At 37.2% G+C, this 19,198-nt stretch overlaps 1 protein-coding gene across 2 annotated transcripts in view; it reads left to right on the forward strand.

Annotated features, from left to right (window-relative positions):
- Positions 1-7,816: 7,816 nt before the first annotated feature.
- SOX30 (SRY-box transcription factor 30) overlaps positions 7,817-19,198 on the forward strand; it is a 33,099-nt gene continuing 21,717 nt past the window's right edge. The window contains exons 1-4 of one of the 2 annotated variants that reach the window (XM_032627431.1): positions 7,817-8,825; positions 10,818-11,057; positions 12,274-12,453; positions 18,592-19,084. In XM_032627431.1, the coding sequence (XP_032483322.1) occupies positions 7,817-8,825; positions 10,818-11,057; positions 12,274-12,453; positions 18,592-19,084 (1,922 nt within the window). The remainder of the gene's footprint in view (positions 8,826-10,817; positions 11,058-12,273; positions 12,454-18,591; positions 19,085-19,198) is intronic. The other variant, XM_032627432.1, reaches the window with a different exon arrangement.

A 19,198-nucleotide genomic window follows, 5' to 3' on the forward strand; every position in this document is an offset into this window, starting at 1 on the left:
GGAAATCAACAACTAGAAGTTATTAAAATTTGGAATTCTAGAGTTAAAAAGTACTACAATTAAAATGAAAATTTCACTGGACACCTCAAAAGTAGAATTGAGATGGCTGAAGGAAGAATCAGCAAGCCTGAAGATTAGATTGGATCAATAGAAATGATCTAATCCAAAGAATACAGATAAAAAGGACTGAAGAAAAATGAACAGAGCATCAGAGACTTACAGGATAATGGTAAGGGTCCCAACATGTGTTAATGGGAGTCCTCAAAGGAGAAGAGAAAGCCAATGGGTAGAAAAAAAATACACGAAGAAATAATGGTTAAAACTTTTCCAAATATGATTTAAGAGAAAACAAAACATACGATCCAAATGTCAACAAATCCCAAGTAGGATAAAAATAAAGAGAACCACACCTAAACTTATTACAGTCAGACTCCTGAAAACCAAAAACAAAGAGAAAACTGTGAAAGCTGCAAAAGAAAAATGACTCACTATGTATGGAAAAAACAAAAGTATAATTACTGGCTGACTTCTCAGAAACAAGAGCGTAGTGGAATGACATATTCAAGGTGTTGAAAGAAAAACAAGTCAACCATGAACTCTACATCCAATTAAACTAGCCTTCAAAGATGAAGGTGAAATAAAAATATTTGCAGATAAACAAAAATGAGAGAAGTTGTTGCTAGCATACCTGCCTTCCAAAAAATATTAAAGGAAATGATGCTTGACAATAACTTGGATCTGTGGGAAGGAAAGAAGAACGTGGGAAATAGAAATCTGTGGGTAAATATAAAAGACTACATAATTTTTCTCTTATTTTCTTTGAAAACCACAAGTTTGTTTAAGGCAATAAATATATTACTCTATTATTTGGTTTATAATATATATTATAATAGCATAAAGGAAGGAGGAGGAAATGGAGTTCTACTGGTGAAATAGTGCAATATTTTATCAGAATCAAGTCAGTATAGGAAGACTGTAGAAGACTCTGATAGGTTAAAGATGAATATTGTAATCTAAAGAGGATGCACATTTGTGTGCGCATGTATACTCTCATACACACACACTAAACCTCATAAACTCATCTAAAAAAATCAACAGAGGAATTAAAATTGTAAGCTAAAAATATTTAACCAAAGGAAAGCAGTATAGGAGAAACCAAAGAACAAAAAGCACAGAGAAAACAAATTCCAGAACAACAGACACAATTCTAAGCATATCAATAATTACATTAAATTGTACTGGACTAAAAACTCCAGTTAATAGGCAGAACAATCAGATGGGATTAAAAAGCATATTCTGTTTACAGGAGAAATACTTTATATTTAAAATACAACACATCAAATGTAATAGGATGAGAAAAGGTATACCAAGCAAACAGTAACCATAAGAAAACTGGAGAGGCTATATTAGAATAGATTTTAATAACAAAAATATCACTACAGACAGAGAGGGATATTTCATAATGACAAAAAGGTTAATTCATCAAAAAGTTACAACAATCACAAATATACTTGCACCTAACAAGAGAGCCCCAAAATATGTGAAGCAAAATTTGACAAAATCAAAGGAGAAATAGACCATTCAGTAACTATAGTTGATATTTCAATATTTCTCTCTCAATAATTGATAATACTAATAGATATGACAAGAAGCAAATCAGAAAGGATGCAGAATACTTGAATATTATTAAACAGCTAGAATGCTCTACCCAACAACAGTAGAATATACATTCTTCTCAAGTACACATGAAACATTCTATAGAATAGACCATATGCAAGGTGATAGAACAAGTCACAATACATTTATAAGGACTGAAATCATACAAAGAACATTCTTTGACCACAGTAGAATTAAATTAGAAATAAAGAGCAGAAGGAAATCTGGAACATCTCCATAGAGTTGGAAATTAAACAGTACACTCCTAAATAAATCATAGGTCAAAGAAGAAATCACCAGAGATATTAGAAAATATCTTCTACTGAATGAACACAAAATCATGCCATAGCAAAAGTAATGGAAAGCAGGTAAAGCGGTGCATAGAGAGAAACTTATAGCTTTAAATGCTTCTATTAGAAAAGAAATGATTTAAAATCAATAACTTAAAAAATCAACTAACTAAGCTTTCATCTTCAGAAATTAGAAAAAGAAGAGCAAATCAAACCCCAAGTAAGTAGAATGAACAAAATAATAGTGCCCACAGCAGAAATGAAAAGAAAAAAACTAGCAGAACAATAGAGAAAAATCAGTGAAACTGATGGTTGGTTCTTTGAAAAGACCTATGGAATTGACAAAACTTTAGTAAAATGACCAAGAAAAAAGAGAAAAGATACAGGTTACCAAAATTAGGAATGAAAAGGAAACATCCTGAACTCTACAGAAATTTAAAAGATTATGAAGAAATATTATGAACAACCTTATGCCAACAATTTGACAACTTAGTTGAAATGGGCAAATTCATAGATAGAAATTATCAAATTGACTCGAGAAGAAATATAAAATCTGAATAGACCTATATCAAAGACATTAAATTATTTGATTTACTAAAAAATCTTACTACAAAGGAAAGTCCAGGCCCAGATGGCTTTACTGGTGAACTCTATGAACATTTAAGGAATTGATAATACCAATACAACACAAATCCTTTCAAAACTAGAAGCGAATGGAACACTTTCCAGCTCATTTTACCCTGATACCAAAGTTTCAAAGATATCACAAGAAAACTACAGACCAATATCCATCATGAATATAAATGCTAAAATTCTTAGAAGAATAGTAACTGTGTATAATACTGTATAAAAAAGATTATACATTATGACCAAGTAGGTGTATCCACTAAGGCAGGCTAGTTTAACATCTATCAATTAATGTAATACATGTAGTAGTAACAGACTAAAGCAGGGATCAGCAATCCACAGCTCAGAGACCAAATCTGGCATGACTTTTGTTTTTTTAAATAAAGTTTGATTGGAAAACAATCATGCCCACTCATTTACACGTGCTCTATAATTGCTTCCATTCTACAGTAACAGAGTTGATCGGTTGCAACAAAGATCATATAGCTCACAAAACCAAAAATATTTACTATATGGCCCTTTCTGGAAAATGTTGCTGACCCCTAGACTAAAGGGGAATATGACAATCTCAAAATATGTAGAAAAAGCTTTCGATAAAATATCAATATTTACAATACATCAGAAATCAAATCATTTGCAAATGTGTAAATTTAAAATTTAGATGTGAATTTAAAAAAAGAAAAAGCATTTGATAAAATGCAACAAACATTCATGATAAAGCTCTCAACAAACTAGGAATGAAGAGAAAGAAACATCATTAATTTGATAAAAGGCAGCTACATAAAACCTACAACTAACATCACGCTTAAAGATAAAAGACATTGCTTTCCCCCTGACACTAGGTACAAAGCAAAGATGTCCACTCTCACTACTTGTATTCCACACTAGACTGGAGCTTCTAGCCAGTGCAGTAAGGCAATGAATACAAAATCAATACATAACCAACTAGAAATGAAATTAAGAAAATAATTACATTCATAACAGCATCAAAAATTAAAGTATTTAGAATGAAGTTAACAAAAGAAGTGCAGAACTGTACACTGAATATTATACAACATTGTCAAGAAAAATTAAAGACTGAAATAAATGGACATATATCCCATGCCTGCAAACTGAAGACTCAATACTGCTTAGAAGTCCATTTTTCCGAAATTGATCTATAGATCCAGTGCAGGCTACCTAAATCAGCAGGCTTGTTTTTGGTGAAAATTGATAAGCTGATACTAAAATTTATATGAAAATCTAAAGGATCAAGACTAGCCAATATGATTTTGAAAAAGAGCTAAGTTTGAGAATTTATATGACATAATCCCCAAATTTACCATAAAGATACAGTAATCAAGACAATGTGGTATTAGCATAAAGACAGACATAGATCAGAGGAACCGAACAGAGTTCAGAAATAAAAGTCATGCATATATTGCCAATTAATTTTCAACAAAAGAAAGTAATTCAACGGGAAAAGGATAGTTTTTTCAACAAATGGTACTGAAACAACTGTAGAGTGTTAGGTAACGAACTAGTTCTTTCTTTGCATAAAAATTAAGTTGAAATGGATCATAGTGCTAATAAGAACTAAAGCTAAACTCTTCTAGAGAAAATCAGGAGAGAAAAACCTTTAATCTTAGGTTAGGCAATGATTTCTTAAATATAATCAATGGCATGTTGACAAATTAGACTTCATCAAAGGTAAAAATGTTGCTCTTCAGAAGACACTACTAGGAATGAAAAAAAAGAAAAGAACAAAAAGACAAGCCACAGACTGAAAGAAAATATTTGCAAAACATATATCTAATAAAGAACTTATTTCCAGAATATATTAAGAATCCTTAAAAATCAAAAATAAAATCAACAACACAATCTAAATAATAGGCAAAAGAAACTTTAACAGAACTAGGCAATAAAGATATATGAATAGCAACTAAGCACATGAAGAGATGCTCAACATTATTATTCACTGTGAATTATTATTCACTGTTTTAAAACACAATTATTTACTATTATATACTACTACTATAATATATTCTATATATACTATATAGAATGGATAAAAATTTTAAAGGCTTTTGACACCAAATATTGGAGAAGAGGTAGAGAAACTGGGACCTTCATATGTTGTAGGTGGAAATGTAAGATGATACATTTTGCAAAGCAGTTTGGCAGTTTTGTACAATGTTATACATAAACTTACCACATAACCTAGTAAGTCTGCTCCTAGGTGCCTACCCAAGTGAGATGCAAACCTATGTCCCCACACATATTTATACATGAATGGGCATCATATTGATAGCAGCCAAAACCTAGAAATAATCCAAATGCTCATCAGCCAGTCAGTGGATAAACAAAATGAGTGGGAGACATCTTACAATAAAATATCCCTGAATAATTAGGTATTTCCATACTATGGAATACTATGCTGTAATAAAATAATTACTGATACATTAAACTTGGATGAACCTCAAAAACATTATGCTAAGTTAAAGAAGCCAGACATATAAGCCTACACATTATTTGATTCTATTTATATGAAATTTCTAGAAAAGGCAAAATTATAGAGACAGAAAGCATACAAACGGTTGTTTGGGGTTGAAGGTGGGAGCATATATTGGCTGCAAATGGGAACAAGAGGACTTTTTGAGTTACCTTACCCTAACTTTTTTGAGTTTATGAAAATGTTCTGAAACTGGATTGTAATGATGGTTACACAACTTTAAATATTTATTAAAACACATCAAATTGTACATTTAATTATAAACATATATAAATCAAACCTCAGTAAAACAGTTTTTTTTTTTAAAAAAGATTGCTTTCTGCTTAAAATATACTCCCCGTATACTATTTGCACTGCTACCACAGAGGACTGACACATCACGTGCTTTGAATTACTAATTCAGATTGGAATATGTATTAGTCTTGCACAAAATCAACACTAACATGATTTATTCCTCTGCCTCTTTCACTAGCCTTTGTTTTGTCAGTGGTTCTCAAAGTGCGGTTCAGGGACTAACTCAGAGTGTTTGCTAGGTTAACAGTACTTTCATAATAATTCTAAGACAATATTTGCCTTTTTTACTTCATACTCTCATGAGTGTACAGTGAAGCTTTCTAGAGCCTATATGGCATGAATTACAACAAACTGAATGCAGAAGCAGCCGTGAGAATCCAACTTTTTTTTTTCAACTAAGTCAGACAGTAGATTCACAATTCCACTCTTCTAATTTTGGGGAAAACATAGTTTTATCATAATAATGTGTTATGTTAATATGTAATGGGTTTATTATAGATACTTAAAATGAATTGATAACTTCATTAATGAATGAATTAAAATGAATTGATAACTATAACTAGTCCTCAGTTTTTATTTATAATATGGCAAATATTGACAGATAAAACCACATAAATAAAAGCTCTTTGGAATCTTCAATCATTTTTGTGGATATAAGGGGTTCCTGAGATAAAAATTTGAGAACCACTGCCCTTGACTACCTGCCAGTTGTAAGAACTCCTATTTGCCACATTTGACAACAGGGCATTAGAAAGAGAGTTGGGTCAGGTCTTCTTTGAGAGCTAACTTGTTCTGGTGGCAAAAAATTATCTGCTTCAAGATAAATCTATAGCTTTTAATCAGGACATCACTTAAAAATGTAACAAATGTTAATACAAGATTTCTTCTTTCTCTTGGTGATATTTAATGGAAACAAACACAATACAGTACTAGTAAAAGGAGAGGCATAAGCACGCGAAGGACTTGAAGCAATGCCTAGCATAAAAGTAAGCCCTTAATATAGGTAGTGATTATTACTATTTTATTATCACACTACAACAGTCTTTATTCATTCAACAGGTATTTACTGAATGTCTACTATACGCCAGCCTCTATGATTGGCATTGGAGATTTACAAAACACAGTCGGCCCTCAAGGAGTATAAGTAAAGTGGAGGAGGCAGCAGAAATAATGCCATAAAGAAATATGTAATTACAAATTGTGGTAAGAACTTTAAAAGAGGTGATAGAGGTACGAGTCCATAAAGGAGATTTGACCTGATTTTCAGAGTCAGAGAACACGACTTTGAGGAAGTACTAGTTGAGGTGCAATTCGGAATAGGAGCAGGAGGTGTTAAGGAGACACAAGGGAGAAATACAAGTGAAGGCATATTCAAACATCTTTGAAGTAGGAGAAAGAATGAGGAGAGGCAGTGTAGCTAAAGCTGGGGCTAGAGTGGTAAATAAGAGAACTACAGCCCAAGCCATTTGGGGCCTTACGGACCTTGCCAAGACTTTAAACCTTTACTGAGTGGCCTGAGAAGATTTTTTTTGGAGAGAGGGTGTGGGAGGACTAGATTTGTATTTTTCAAAGATTCTTGGCAGCTGGAGTGTAGTGAGACAAAAGCGAAAAGCAGGGAGACTATTTACAGAGCTATAGCAGTATCCAGGTGAAAGATCCAGGTGAAAGGTGAAAGATACTGCTATAGCAGTATCCAGATGTAAGAGCAGAACAGAGTAATCCTGGGAGAAACCGAAAGAGGTGGATGAATTTGGCATGTATTTTGCAAGCAGGGCCCACAGGAGTGGTGATAAATATCAAGTTTAACTAGCACAGTAATGGCCAAGTCGAACACTTTTCCCAGCAAGATCAGCTAAGGGGGTTATTGAGAAGTTGCAAAATTTGCCTTCTTTTCCCTTGGCACAAATCCAAAGACCCCGGTGAGAGTCAGGGCCCACGAGGTATTCTGGAATTGCAAACCGCGTGTACAAGGCAGGTATGTCCAGCTCTTGTGCAGAACCCACACGGCTTTATCTCCTGGAGGTCAGTGGCGTGAAACCGCTCTGTTTCCTGGGCAACGCCATTGTGGGGCACTCATGACTGGGGAGAGGTAACTAAGGACAACGGACGTTAGAGAACACCGGAAGAGAGGGAGAGTCACAGGGGTAAAATGGGAAGCACGTGCCGCTGCCCCGGCCGTAGCGGGCGATTCGAGGCTCGGTACCAGGGGTGCGTGGAGGGCGGGAGGAGCCGGAGAACGTGCCTGTGATTGGCGGGCCGCGGGGGGGGTGGGGGGTGTACCAAGACACTTGTGGTTGGGCGAGGCCAAGACCAAGGGCTGCTTTTTGAACCGCGTAGGGTTCTGGGTAGCAAAGGCCTTGGAAGGGTCTTAACTGAAAGGGGGAGGGGAGAAGGTCGCCAACAAACGGCTGAGCTTACAATCCGGGCCGGGAGTAGACCGGGGCGTCCCCCTACCCCCATGGAGAGAGCCAGGCCGGAGCCGCCGCCTCAGCCGCGCCAACTGCCGCGGGCGACCCCGCCGCGCCCGCTGCGCCCCGCTCCGCCCCCGGTGGCTGTCGAGGGCGCCTCCTTTCGGGCAGCGGCCGCGGAGCCCTCTGCGTCGCCGCTCGCCGCGTGCGCGGCCGCCATTGTGACGGTAGCCTCGTCGTGCGGAGAGGCTCCGGCGTCGGGCGTACAGCCCGCGGCACGGCGGGTACTGCAGGTGAACCCGGAGCAGGTGTTACTGCTGCCGCCGGGGCCACCACTGCCTCAGGGCCGGGAGGAAGGCGCAGCCGCCTCTCCCGTGCAGGCGCGGCTGCTGCAGCTGAGGCCCGAGCTGCTACTGCTGCCGCCGCCGGCGTCCGAGGGCTCCCCCTGCAGGCCTCAGTTGCACCCGGTGCAGCCCCTGCCGGTGCACGTTAAGACAGAGAAGCAGGAGCTGGACCCCAGCTTGGATCCGTCAGTGGGACCTCGGAGGGCCGTCAAGGCGGGCCTTAAGGCCTCCAAGGCAGCGAAGGCAGGAGGCCCCGGGCCGGCCCTCGACAGCCCCCGAGGGGACGAGAAGGGCAAGCTGGAGGAAGAGGAGGATGTCATGAGCTACACGGCGGCGAAAGGCGGGGAAGGCAAAAGCCTGGCGGCTATCAGAGAAGGAGTCATCAAAACGGAGGAGCCTGAGAGACTCCGCGAGGACTCCAGGCTCGGCACAGAGCCCGCGTCCAGTGACCTGGTCCATGGCAGCAAGGATGTCATCCTGACCCAGCCGTCCATTGCCTTTGGGCCGCACCAGCAAGACCTCAGGATCCCTTTGACTCTTCATACCGTGCCCCCTGGAGCCCGGATACAGTTTCAGGGACCTCCACCTTCAGAGCTGACAGGATTGACCAAGGTCCCCTTGACACCAGTGCCTATTAAAATGCAGTCCTTACTGGAACCTTCTGTAAAAATTGAAACCAAAGATGTCCCGCTCACCGTGCTTCCCTCAGATGCAGGTATTAGACGGCAGGGGAAACAATCTGGTTTTCAAGCTTCGTCTGTTGCCCCGTAGCTGACATGTCAGCTGTTGAGAAGCATAAACTAGAAAAATAAAATCATGGGTTCAGGGCAAAGTCTGCAAAGGTATCACTTCTGACTTGTACATATACCAGTAAAATACGCTAACACGTTCAGGATTCCCAAACATTAAAAATAATTATTTTTTTAAGGCCCAGTGAAGAATGAGATTTAGATGTGACTAATGTTTATACACAAAAATAGAAATATTCTTGCTAGATAACACGAAGCCCTCAGTTTATATGCTACAGATAATCAACATTTTAAAATATTGTATTATAGTAGCTCAGTATTTTTACATGTATCAAGAAACAAGAAAAAATAGTGTTTAATGAAAAAATAAACAGGAAAGTTTATACTGGATATAGAGGTGATTTATCTTCTTTAAAAATGAAGAGTAAACATTTTCTAGGAGAAAACAGTACATAATTAATTGTAATGGTATTCTAAAAGCTAAGGACTTATAGAAATATAGAAAATGAAAACACTGTAGAATAAGTTGTTTTCAAAGAAATGACCACAGTTACAGTAGTAACAATTACAAGTAGATATTTTATTTCTATCCGTTATTTCCAAATATATAGCTAGAAAATTCTTATTTTAAGATGTAATTCAGACAGAATACTATGGCAGTAAATGTCAATGGAAAGTCATATTAATCTTCAGTTCATATCTTCATTGACTTTTATCTTTATTGTTTTCTTATTTTCTTTACTGATTCTTCCTCCCCACCCCACCCTCTTGCTTTTTTTTTTCTAAAATTTTATTAGAGTATAGTTGCTTTACAATGTTGTGTTAGTTTCTGCTGTACAACAAAGTGAATCAGCTATACGTATACATATATCCCCTCTTTTTCGGATTTCCTTCCTATTTAGGTCACCACAGAGCACTGAGTAGAGTTCCCTGTGCTATACAGTAGGTTCTCATCAGTTATCTATTTTACACATAGTAGTGTGTATATGTCAATCCCAATCTCCCAATTCATCCCACCCTCCCCTTCCCCCCCGTGGTACCCATATGTTTGTTCTCTCTACATCTGTGTCTCTATTTCTGCTTTGCAAATAAGTTCATCTGTACCCCATCCTCTTGCTTTTTATCGTCAGTAATTTTTAAACTTTGTTTTCATTTTCTAAAGGAGAGAAAGGGGAAGCTTTCTTTATAATACTTATTTCATCCTTTGTGCATTTTAAAATTTTATATATCAAGTAACCCTAAAATAAAGAGAAACAGTATATGAAGTGTATAGGCAGTGGTTTTTGATGAATTATGTAAGAGATGTGAATCTAAACAACTTCCTTTATTGTAATTTCAGCTGTCTCTGTGATTTTCAAAAAGTCACCTTTCTTATTTTCCTCTTATTTTTTCTCCTGGGACATGGAACTAGTGTTAGTGACCCACCTTGGCAGGTGCTTCACCTTCATAACAAAATATAAATAATATAGTATATTAATATTATAAGTATTTTTGTTTGAATGGGCACTCTAGTGGCATGTAAATGAATTCCTTTAAACATTTAGGGTACACCCACCTAGCGCTGGGATTATAGTCATTAATAAGTCCTAATTCCTGTCCCCCAGTAATAGAATATTTTAATGGGAAATAAACTAAATGTTAATTATTGTTAGATATATTAATATAGCTCAAAGAAGTAGTAAGCCAGCAGTTTACTGTGTCTTCAACATTATTACTTCCACAGTATCTTCAACAATATTATTCTTTTTGAGGAAGAGAAGAGTCTTTCTAAGCCACAGTTTAGAATGCAGAGTTCAGGGGTTATGAGGAATTCTGGAACACTGGCAGTTCCTTGGCTATATTGAAGTGTATATTTTCTCCAGATATTTAAAAAGTAAATATAGGTGGAAGTGCACTTCACTTTAAAATTGTGTGTGTGTGTGGCACATTAATTTAGTCTCTTAATTTTTGTCATGTAGGAATACCAGACACTCCCTTCAGTAAGGACAGAAATGGTCATGTGAAGCGACCCATGAATGCATTTATGGTTTGGGCAAGGATCCACCGGCCAGCACTAGCCAAAGCTAACCCAGCAGCCAACAATGCAGAAATCAGTGTCCAGCTCGGGTTAGAGTGGAACAAACTTAGTGAAGAACAAAAGAAACCCTATTATGATGAAGCACAAAAGATTAAAGAAAAGCACAGAGAGGAATTTCCTGGTAATCAAATGAAATGAACAAAGCCTCTTTCTAATTTCTTTAAATTTATTTAGGTAAAGAATAGGTTAGGTTGAGACTGAAAGACAAAAATGTAATTTTTTTCTAATCTGATATGTACAATAGAGAAAATACTGGCTAATATTACAGTAATGATTTAATTGATACTGGGCATAAGTTTCCTTAAACAGAACAAAGTAGAGGGATAGCTGGTCTCATATTTGCCAACTAATGCAAACCTGGGGACAAACAGTTTTACTGTCGTTTTGATTAAATATATAAATATAAACGTAATGAAGGTAAAGCTCCAGAGTTCTAGGCTATAATTTTTCAAATATGCTAGAAAATGAAGTTCAGATCAGAGCAACAGAGAAAATATGCAGGGCATGCTGCAGGCATTAACACCATGCTCCATTTTAATATTATATGATTATCAGAATATAGTGCTGCCTTCTGATTGATAAATTTATCCTCATCATGATGTAGTTTGAAATAAATTCTGATTCTCTCCCCAGCAGTGAGGAAATTGATATTAAGCTTGGTAAAAGCACAGTTTATGGCCAACATATTGTGCATGGTGGGAAAAGAATAACTATTTTTCTAAAGTAGTAGGAGAAAGGTTCTAGGGGGGAATTGTCAGAGCAGCAGTTACGGGGAACCAGTGATTCTCTTGGTTATACAGTGGCTACAACTGCCCTAACTCCACTTTTCTGAGTTTGGAAGGAAATTGGGTGGTTTGTGGACTTGGAGACTGCCAAGTCTAAGAGAGTGACTCTTTCTGAAGAAGGCATAAAAATAGTGACTGGTCATTAGTAACCACTTCATCGTAAGATATAGATAATTGTGTCTTATAGAAAGTGAGGAAACAGGAGGAGACAAATAGTATCTTACTGGGGCATTGTTTTATGGGTAGAGGAAAAGCTTTGGGATTCAAACTCAGTGCCTTTAATGTTGATTTTACTATAAATTCATTATGTGTCTTTGGATAAAAGACATTCGCCCTTTCTCTTCCTTTGAATTATGGGTTACAACATTGGCCGCTAGTTAGGAGCCATATGGATATATATGCTAAAATGCACAGAAATGGTATCATAGAGCTGGAAAAGATACTTTAGACAATGAAGACTTAGAAGTGTTTTGGACTTTTAATGTGTAAAGAACTATTTAAAGGCTAAATAGCATCTATATGTTCAAATTAAAAATAGTTTATCTTCTCTAGGTTGGATTTATCAGCCTCGTCCAGGGAAGCGAAAACGCTTCCCTCTAAGCGTTTCCAATGTACTTTCTGGTACCACACAGAATATCATCTCTACAAATTCAACAACAGTTTATCCTTATTGCTCACCTACCTACTCTGTGGTAATTCCCAGCCTACAGAACCCCATCACTCATTCAGTTGGTGAGTTGATTTTATTGTAGATTACAAATTTTTTAATGGCTGTGTGATAATTTTACCTCTTAACTTGAAATTTTGTTTCTGTTAGCTTAAGAGTTTAGAACAACAATGTTAAGAAAAAAATCAAAAATAGAGTGAAAACATTGAATCAGGGAAAGAAAGATTTCAGTAGACATCAAAACCCTTGGTTTGCTAGAGTAGCAAATATTCTGTGTCAGACCTTTTAAGCAAATCAGGATGAGTCCATAGATTATGCAGATAATGCAGGAAATGACTGAGGTAATTCAATAGGAAATAGGAATATGTTTTTACTATTAGCATAAAAGAATGCCTTGCTGATGGGGTATGAGGCATCCTGTCCTGGAATATAGTAATAGTGACTGATCTCTTAAGACCATTTTTTTTTTTTGCTGCCCTAGAAAAGCAATGGAAGTTATCTTCTACCAGATATTTCGTTCATTACATTGTCTTTCCCTAAATTTCTCCTCTGTTATCAGTTCTTCACAACATTCCTGTCTTTTGCTTTTAAGAACCCAAAATTGAGAATCTACTATCTTAAGAACTTGTTATAGGTCTATCCATCATTAGTTTGTTCTTCCAGAGCCTATTTTAGTCATCTCTTAGGCAGAGCTTTGTACGTTCACTACTTGCTATCACTTGTCCTGAAACTACTGTTCTTTCCAGTTTCTACCTCCTCATATCTATGTGATGAGAGGTTTAGATATCTTGAAAATTAACTTATTAGGATCTTAGGCATTTTCAGTTTTTTTCCTGTGTATCATTGTAGCAATGGATACCAACAAAACCACGTTCAGGCTATCTAGGCTCAAGGCAAAGAAAGCTGATCCTATCACCCTGTCCTCTCCCAGAACAGGCAGGCACTTTCACCCTTTGCTATTTGGTAGTATCTCTTTTAATCCTGTATTTCAATCTAGCCTTAATTGTGCTTTTTTAAAAAACTTACCTTGTGTTATCTGTTATTTATGATTTACACTTTTATCATCTGTTTCTTCTCTTTACCCCTTTTTCTAAGACCCCTCTTCCATGTCATTCTATCCACAGTTAAATGCTGTATGTTTTCTCTCCCCAGAAATATATTTATCAGTGTTCTTACTTGAGACAGCTGACAGTTTTATACAATATATTAATTTTATGCAATTCTGAGCAAAGATTTGGGGAGATAGAAAGTGGTAGAGCTCTCGCATCCATGATGTTTTATTTAAGTATGAGAAGCAGAATTATAGGAAGCATTTCAGAGCCATATACAAAGTAATCAAATCTAAGGAAAATGATCTTTTATTTGCTTTTTTCTTTTTAAATTTCTCTTATTTCTAGTAATATGTAGTGTCAGTAAAGATTTAATTCTTGGCTCTCAAATGATTTAAAAAATCATTATCTTTTAAGTATAAAATTTGGGAATTATTTTCCCAGATATATAAAGTTATATGTATAATAATTATGATATATATATATTTAATAGTTATATAAGAGTTATGATGAGATTTATTGGCTACTCTGCTGCCCAATCATACAACTTTTGAAATATGTTCTTTTAGTTTGTACTCATCAGTGTGGCATTATATTACTTGGAGGAATTGTTATCAGTTGCAAATTTGGTAATTTCACTATATATTTTATATTCTAAATCATTTATAAAACTGTTAAATAAGAACAAATTATAGCACAAATCCCTAAGAGAATCTACTTTTAATCGCTTATTACCTACAGATACAAATTTTTACACCATCCCTTTTTTTGTTTCTTTCAGCTAATTTTATATTATATTCTAAACATAAAGTCACGGTAATTGTGTTTTCAAACTTGTTTTGTTTATTCCCATGGAAGAAAGATATCAAGTTAGTGAGGAGTGAGGTATAATTTATCTCTTATCAGAAAAAATTTGCTCTCTTTTTTCCTAGCAACCTTTATACACTAATACATTGTATAGATTTCATCAGCTTTTTAAGTGTAGGAAATAGACTCACCAGGGCTTCCCTGGTGGCGCAGTGGTTGAGAGTCCGCCTGCCGGTGCAGGGGACACGGGTTCGTGCCCTGGTCCGGGAAGATCCCACATGCCGCGGGGCTGCTGGGCCCGTGAGCCATGGCCACTGAGCCTGCGCGTCTGGAGCCTGTGCTCCGCAACGGGAGAGGCCGCAGCGGTGAGAGGCCCACGTACGGCAAAAAAAAAAAAAAAAGAAAAGAAAATAGACTCACCAAACTATAGTTCTCAAGTTCACTACTTCCAATAACAAGTTCACTACTTCCAATAACTTGGAAAATGCTCTGGCATAGCATTTTTGGCAGAGAGACCATTTGTATTTACTTCATCTAATATTTTCTCAGCTCTAACTTTGAGTTTCTCTAAAGTTCTTCAGTGAATGCCACCTAAGATCTTGTGATATTTTGATCTTGTGAGCTTGTCTCCTGTTTCTAGTTTCTGAAAGTACTTACAGCCAGATAGTCCAGAATACTTTTTAGATACTTTCTTTTATCATATGTCTTTGATGCCAGTTATGCCAGCATTTTCATTTTACATTAAGTGATCAAATTTATTTTAAAGGATTCTGGAAGTTTGGTAGAAGCTATATTTATTTTAGCCTGGCTTTTAAATGTCAGTTTTATATATTTAGGAATTTTCTGGTGAGATTATTTCATTTTCTACATTTTATTTCTCAAACCTGAAATGGGTTTTCCTTATTACATCCAAACTCAGTTGACATCTTTCATTCTTCTGAATTCATACATTTTCTCTAAATTTTTACTTTAAAAATGTTTACTACTATTTTAATTTTTTGGTAGTAAACATGTGATGTGATTTTGATTTACCCATCTGTTCTTATTTAACAGAAACAGAACAAAAAAAACCCTCCAACATTCTGATACTGTTATTATAATGCAAAAAAATCTGGTCTTGTCCCTGACTTAAGATCAGTTCTAGCTAAGTTTTATATCCATAAGAAACAAAGATATGGCTTGAAAATTCCTTGAAAAGTGATGTAGCTCATTATTGTAGGTTTTCTTATGAGGCAAGGAAGATGGAATCTTATGGTTCAAACTATAGTAAGTCTTCTTAGGTTCCTCATTACCATTTCTGTCCCCAAAGTCCCATCTTTCTTAGCAGTTGTCTAACTGTTCTTCCCAAGTCTCCATTTCCCATCTCTGTCTCTATGTCTCTGCTCTTACTCTATTTCTCTCTGTCCTCTCCTCCTCTCTCTGCCTCTGTTTCTCTCTCCTCAGCCATATGCTCATCCTCCTGTTCTTCTTTCTACCTCTATACAACTTTTTCTCGTAGAGAAATTTGGTCTGTCCTCAGTTTATGCCATTCTCTACTCCTTCCTGTTTATCCGAGTCACACAACAAAAGCCTGGTTGCATCCTTCATCCGTTCAACACAGGCAGTAGAGTCTTCCTCTTTAGGAGTGGGTGGGAGAGATTTGCCAGAATTGTTGAAAGTTATTAATAACTTTAAATTTTTTCTTTTGTTCTTATCATATTGTACTATAGATCTAAAATTCTGCTCTGTACCTCATGTAACAATTAGATAATGCTAGCTGCTTCAACACTCATCTAAACATAACGGTTTAAACAGAATCATGGTTTACTTTTTTACACATGTAAAGTCCAAAATAAGTATTTCTGGCTTTCTTCCAAGGGATTCATGGACACAGTTTTCTTCTACCCTATGGCTCTTCCATCTTTGATATGTAGCATCCAAGTGTGCATGACCTGCGGAAGGGAAAAGAGCATGGAGGATCATGCATGAGAGTTTTTTATGGGCCAGTTTCAGAAGTGGTGCATATCACTTCTTCTTACATTCCATTGGTTAGCCTGAGCCACAGGACCACTCCTAACTGCAAGGGAGGCTGAGAAATGTAACCTAGCTGTATGCTAGAAGGAGAGAAACCAGGTGACTGGCTGGTCTTTTCCATACTTTATCTACAGTGTGATACATTAGATCTCTGCCCATTCCACAAGTCTTCCCTATTCACTGACAGTTTATCAGTGATGACTAGGTGTCGCAGACTTTAACCTCTTGTTTAGCAACAAGAATTTTGACATTTAGGACATCTTCATTATACTACCATATAACTCTCTATGCACCTGATTTATCTGATTTTTTACCTCAGGCCAAAATGGTGCTTGACACATGTTAGTTGCTTAGTGAATATTTGTTTAGTTAAATAAATGCATGATTTTATCACCTCATGCCTCACTGGTACCCCTTATTTTATAAAAATATCTTTGGTAGAAAAGAACATTTGTATCAGCTAAAGGATGAGTCCCTTCCTTCTTCAATAACTGAAATAATATCATTGTTCTCTATGGCTCGTATAATTTGTGTTTCCTTTGCCTAAAATGACCATACTTCTTTTCTGAGGACTAAGAGCCTCTTGTACTGTACAGGGAAAAGAAATCTGCATCAGAGTAGATTTTAGGAGCAGATGTCTTGAGTGCAGTGATAATTCAGTGAATAAAACTGAGAGATTTTACAGGTCAGCCTGGCTTCATAGTTGCATAGAGAAGGAGATTTTCCTTATACCAGATGAGTGGCAGAGGTTCTGTCAGCTATAGGTTTATTTGTTAGTTTGTTTTTTCTTTCATCTAGTCATACCTTTCTTAACTATTATTAACCAAGTTCTGTGCCAGGTAATGGGGATACAAACATGAATTAAACTGTCCCTGCTCTTGAGCTCCCAGTTTTGTGATTGTGGTAAGGGTGGCAGACCTGCAAATTTACACTATTTTGTGATGTTTGATAGATTTATAGGTTCTGAGGGGACCTGAAGAGGGAAATTATGTTTGATTAATCAGGAAAGGCCTAAAGCCTGTGCCTCACAGATTGGAGGGCTAGTCCATGTAACCCCATTAACTGAGAATCAGTACAGCTCCCATCTACACCCTGCTCCTGTGTTGCCTCTACTTCACTGGGTCAGAGGCCAACTTGAAACAGATATACCCCTTAATTCCCTACCTCCAGGTTTAAGGGGGAGGAGGGGTAGTTATTTGACTTATCTGGAGAGAAGGAAGGAGAGGAAGGTGTTACCTGGCCAAGGCTGAGAGAAGATTCACAATCCTTTTGGCCTCTGACAGAAACATTTCTAACCACAGTGTCTGTTCTTGGACTGCATCTTCTGTATTAACAGAGACCTAACTGCATGGAAATAAACTAGATCATGAATCTATTGCTTTGGCTTCTCTCTGTATTTCTGTGGAAAAGTTGAGTTAAATTTAGGCTAAGTGTGTCATTTGGATAACTCAGCAACTCGGTCAGCAGTCCTCTCTTCTTCAGGATCAAAAAGATCAAATACATGATTATTTCACTTGCCTCTAAAAATTCTGCTATATCCAGCATGCCCTGCTGCGATAATATTCCTTTCTTATCTGTCACAAATTGCTGACCTATGGTAAGTCTTAGTCTCACTTGGGAATTTCCTTATGTATTCATATTGAATGCAATAAAGCAAAATAATTTTACTGATTGTTTCTTTAGTTTTTTCCAATTAAAAAATTAAATGTCAATTATAATTTAGTTTAATATAGAGAAGTATACAAAATAAAAGAAAAATGACCCATACCACTAGGATGAAACCTCTATTAATATGTAAAATAAAATTGATATATTTAGAGAATAGAAAGTTCAAATAGTACCAATAGGTATAAAATGAAAGTCTGGCATCCCACGGCCCTGTCCCCTCTTCCAGATGACCACCTTTTAAAAGTAACCACTATCAGTAGTTTCATATTATTTCTTTTAGAAACATTTTTATATATGTGCCAGCATTTGTGTGTATTTGTCTTTCACTCAATCACTCAATCATTTTATTCATCCAAAAAATATTTTTTAAGGGCCTATTCTGTGCCAGGCAGAATTTTGAGGCCTGGGGATACAGTAGTGAGCAAAACAGAAAAGGTCTCTCCTCTTATGGCACTTAGAATCTAGGTGGGAAAGAGAGACAAGAATGTAAAATAAATGAACAAGATGGCTTCAGTTTGTTCAAGATGGTAAAATAGAGTGGTGATGTTCTTAGGTAAGGTGGTTAGTGAAGGCTTCTGGTTGTATAGTTTATTAAGTTCTGCTGAAAAAAGAAAAATATGGAGTGACTCAGTTTATGCCTGACCCATGCTATTTTTATTTCCAAAGATGAAGCTCCACCTGCCATCCAGCTGCCCACACCTGCAGTCCAGCGCCCAAGCCCCATCACAGTTTTCCAGCCAAGCATCTCCAGTACTGCCCAGGTGGCTGTCCAGGCTCCAAGTTTGCCCCTTTGTCCACCACTCCTACCCCAGTGCTTTGCTGGGCCCTCCGAAACGGACACTCATCAGCTGCATTCTGGAGCCAGTCACTCTGTGAAGAGACCCACTCCTGTCTTTCTGGAGAGCACCAGCAGGATTCCAACTAGTGCAAGTACTGCCCACGCCAGATTTGCAGCCTCTACCATCCAGCCTCCCAAGGAGTATCCCAGCATTTCCACTTGTCCCAGAAGTGTTCCAATCCCCCAAGCTCCTCCTATTCCACACTCACATATCTTCCAGCCCCCTCCCCTTGGCCATGCAGCCACATTATTTGGGACGCCACCACGATTCGCTTTTCATCACCCTTACTTCCTACCTGGACCTCACTACTTCCCATCAAGGTAAATGAACAATTTATTTCCTTTCACCTAAAACTACTTATAGCTAATGAATTTTTACCTCTGAAGGCCTCTCTTATTTACTGAAAAAGGAACTTCCTCATTACTGCTTGGGAT

Source organism: Phocoena sinus, chromosome 3, assembly GCF_008692025.1.
Source record: "Phocoena sinus isolate mPhoSin1 chromosome 3, mPhoSin1.pri, whole genome shotgun sequence".
Lineage (NCBI taxonomy): Eukaryota > Metazoa > Chordata > Mammalia > Artiodactyla > Phocoenidae > Phocoena > Phocoena sinus.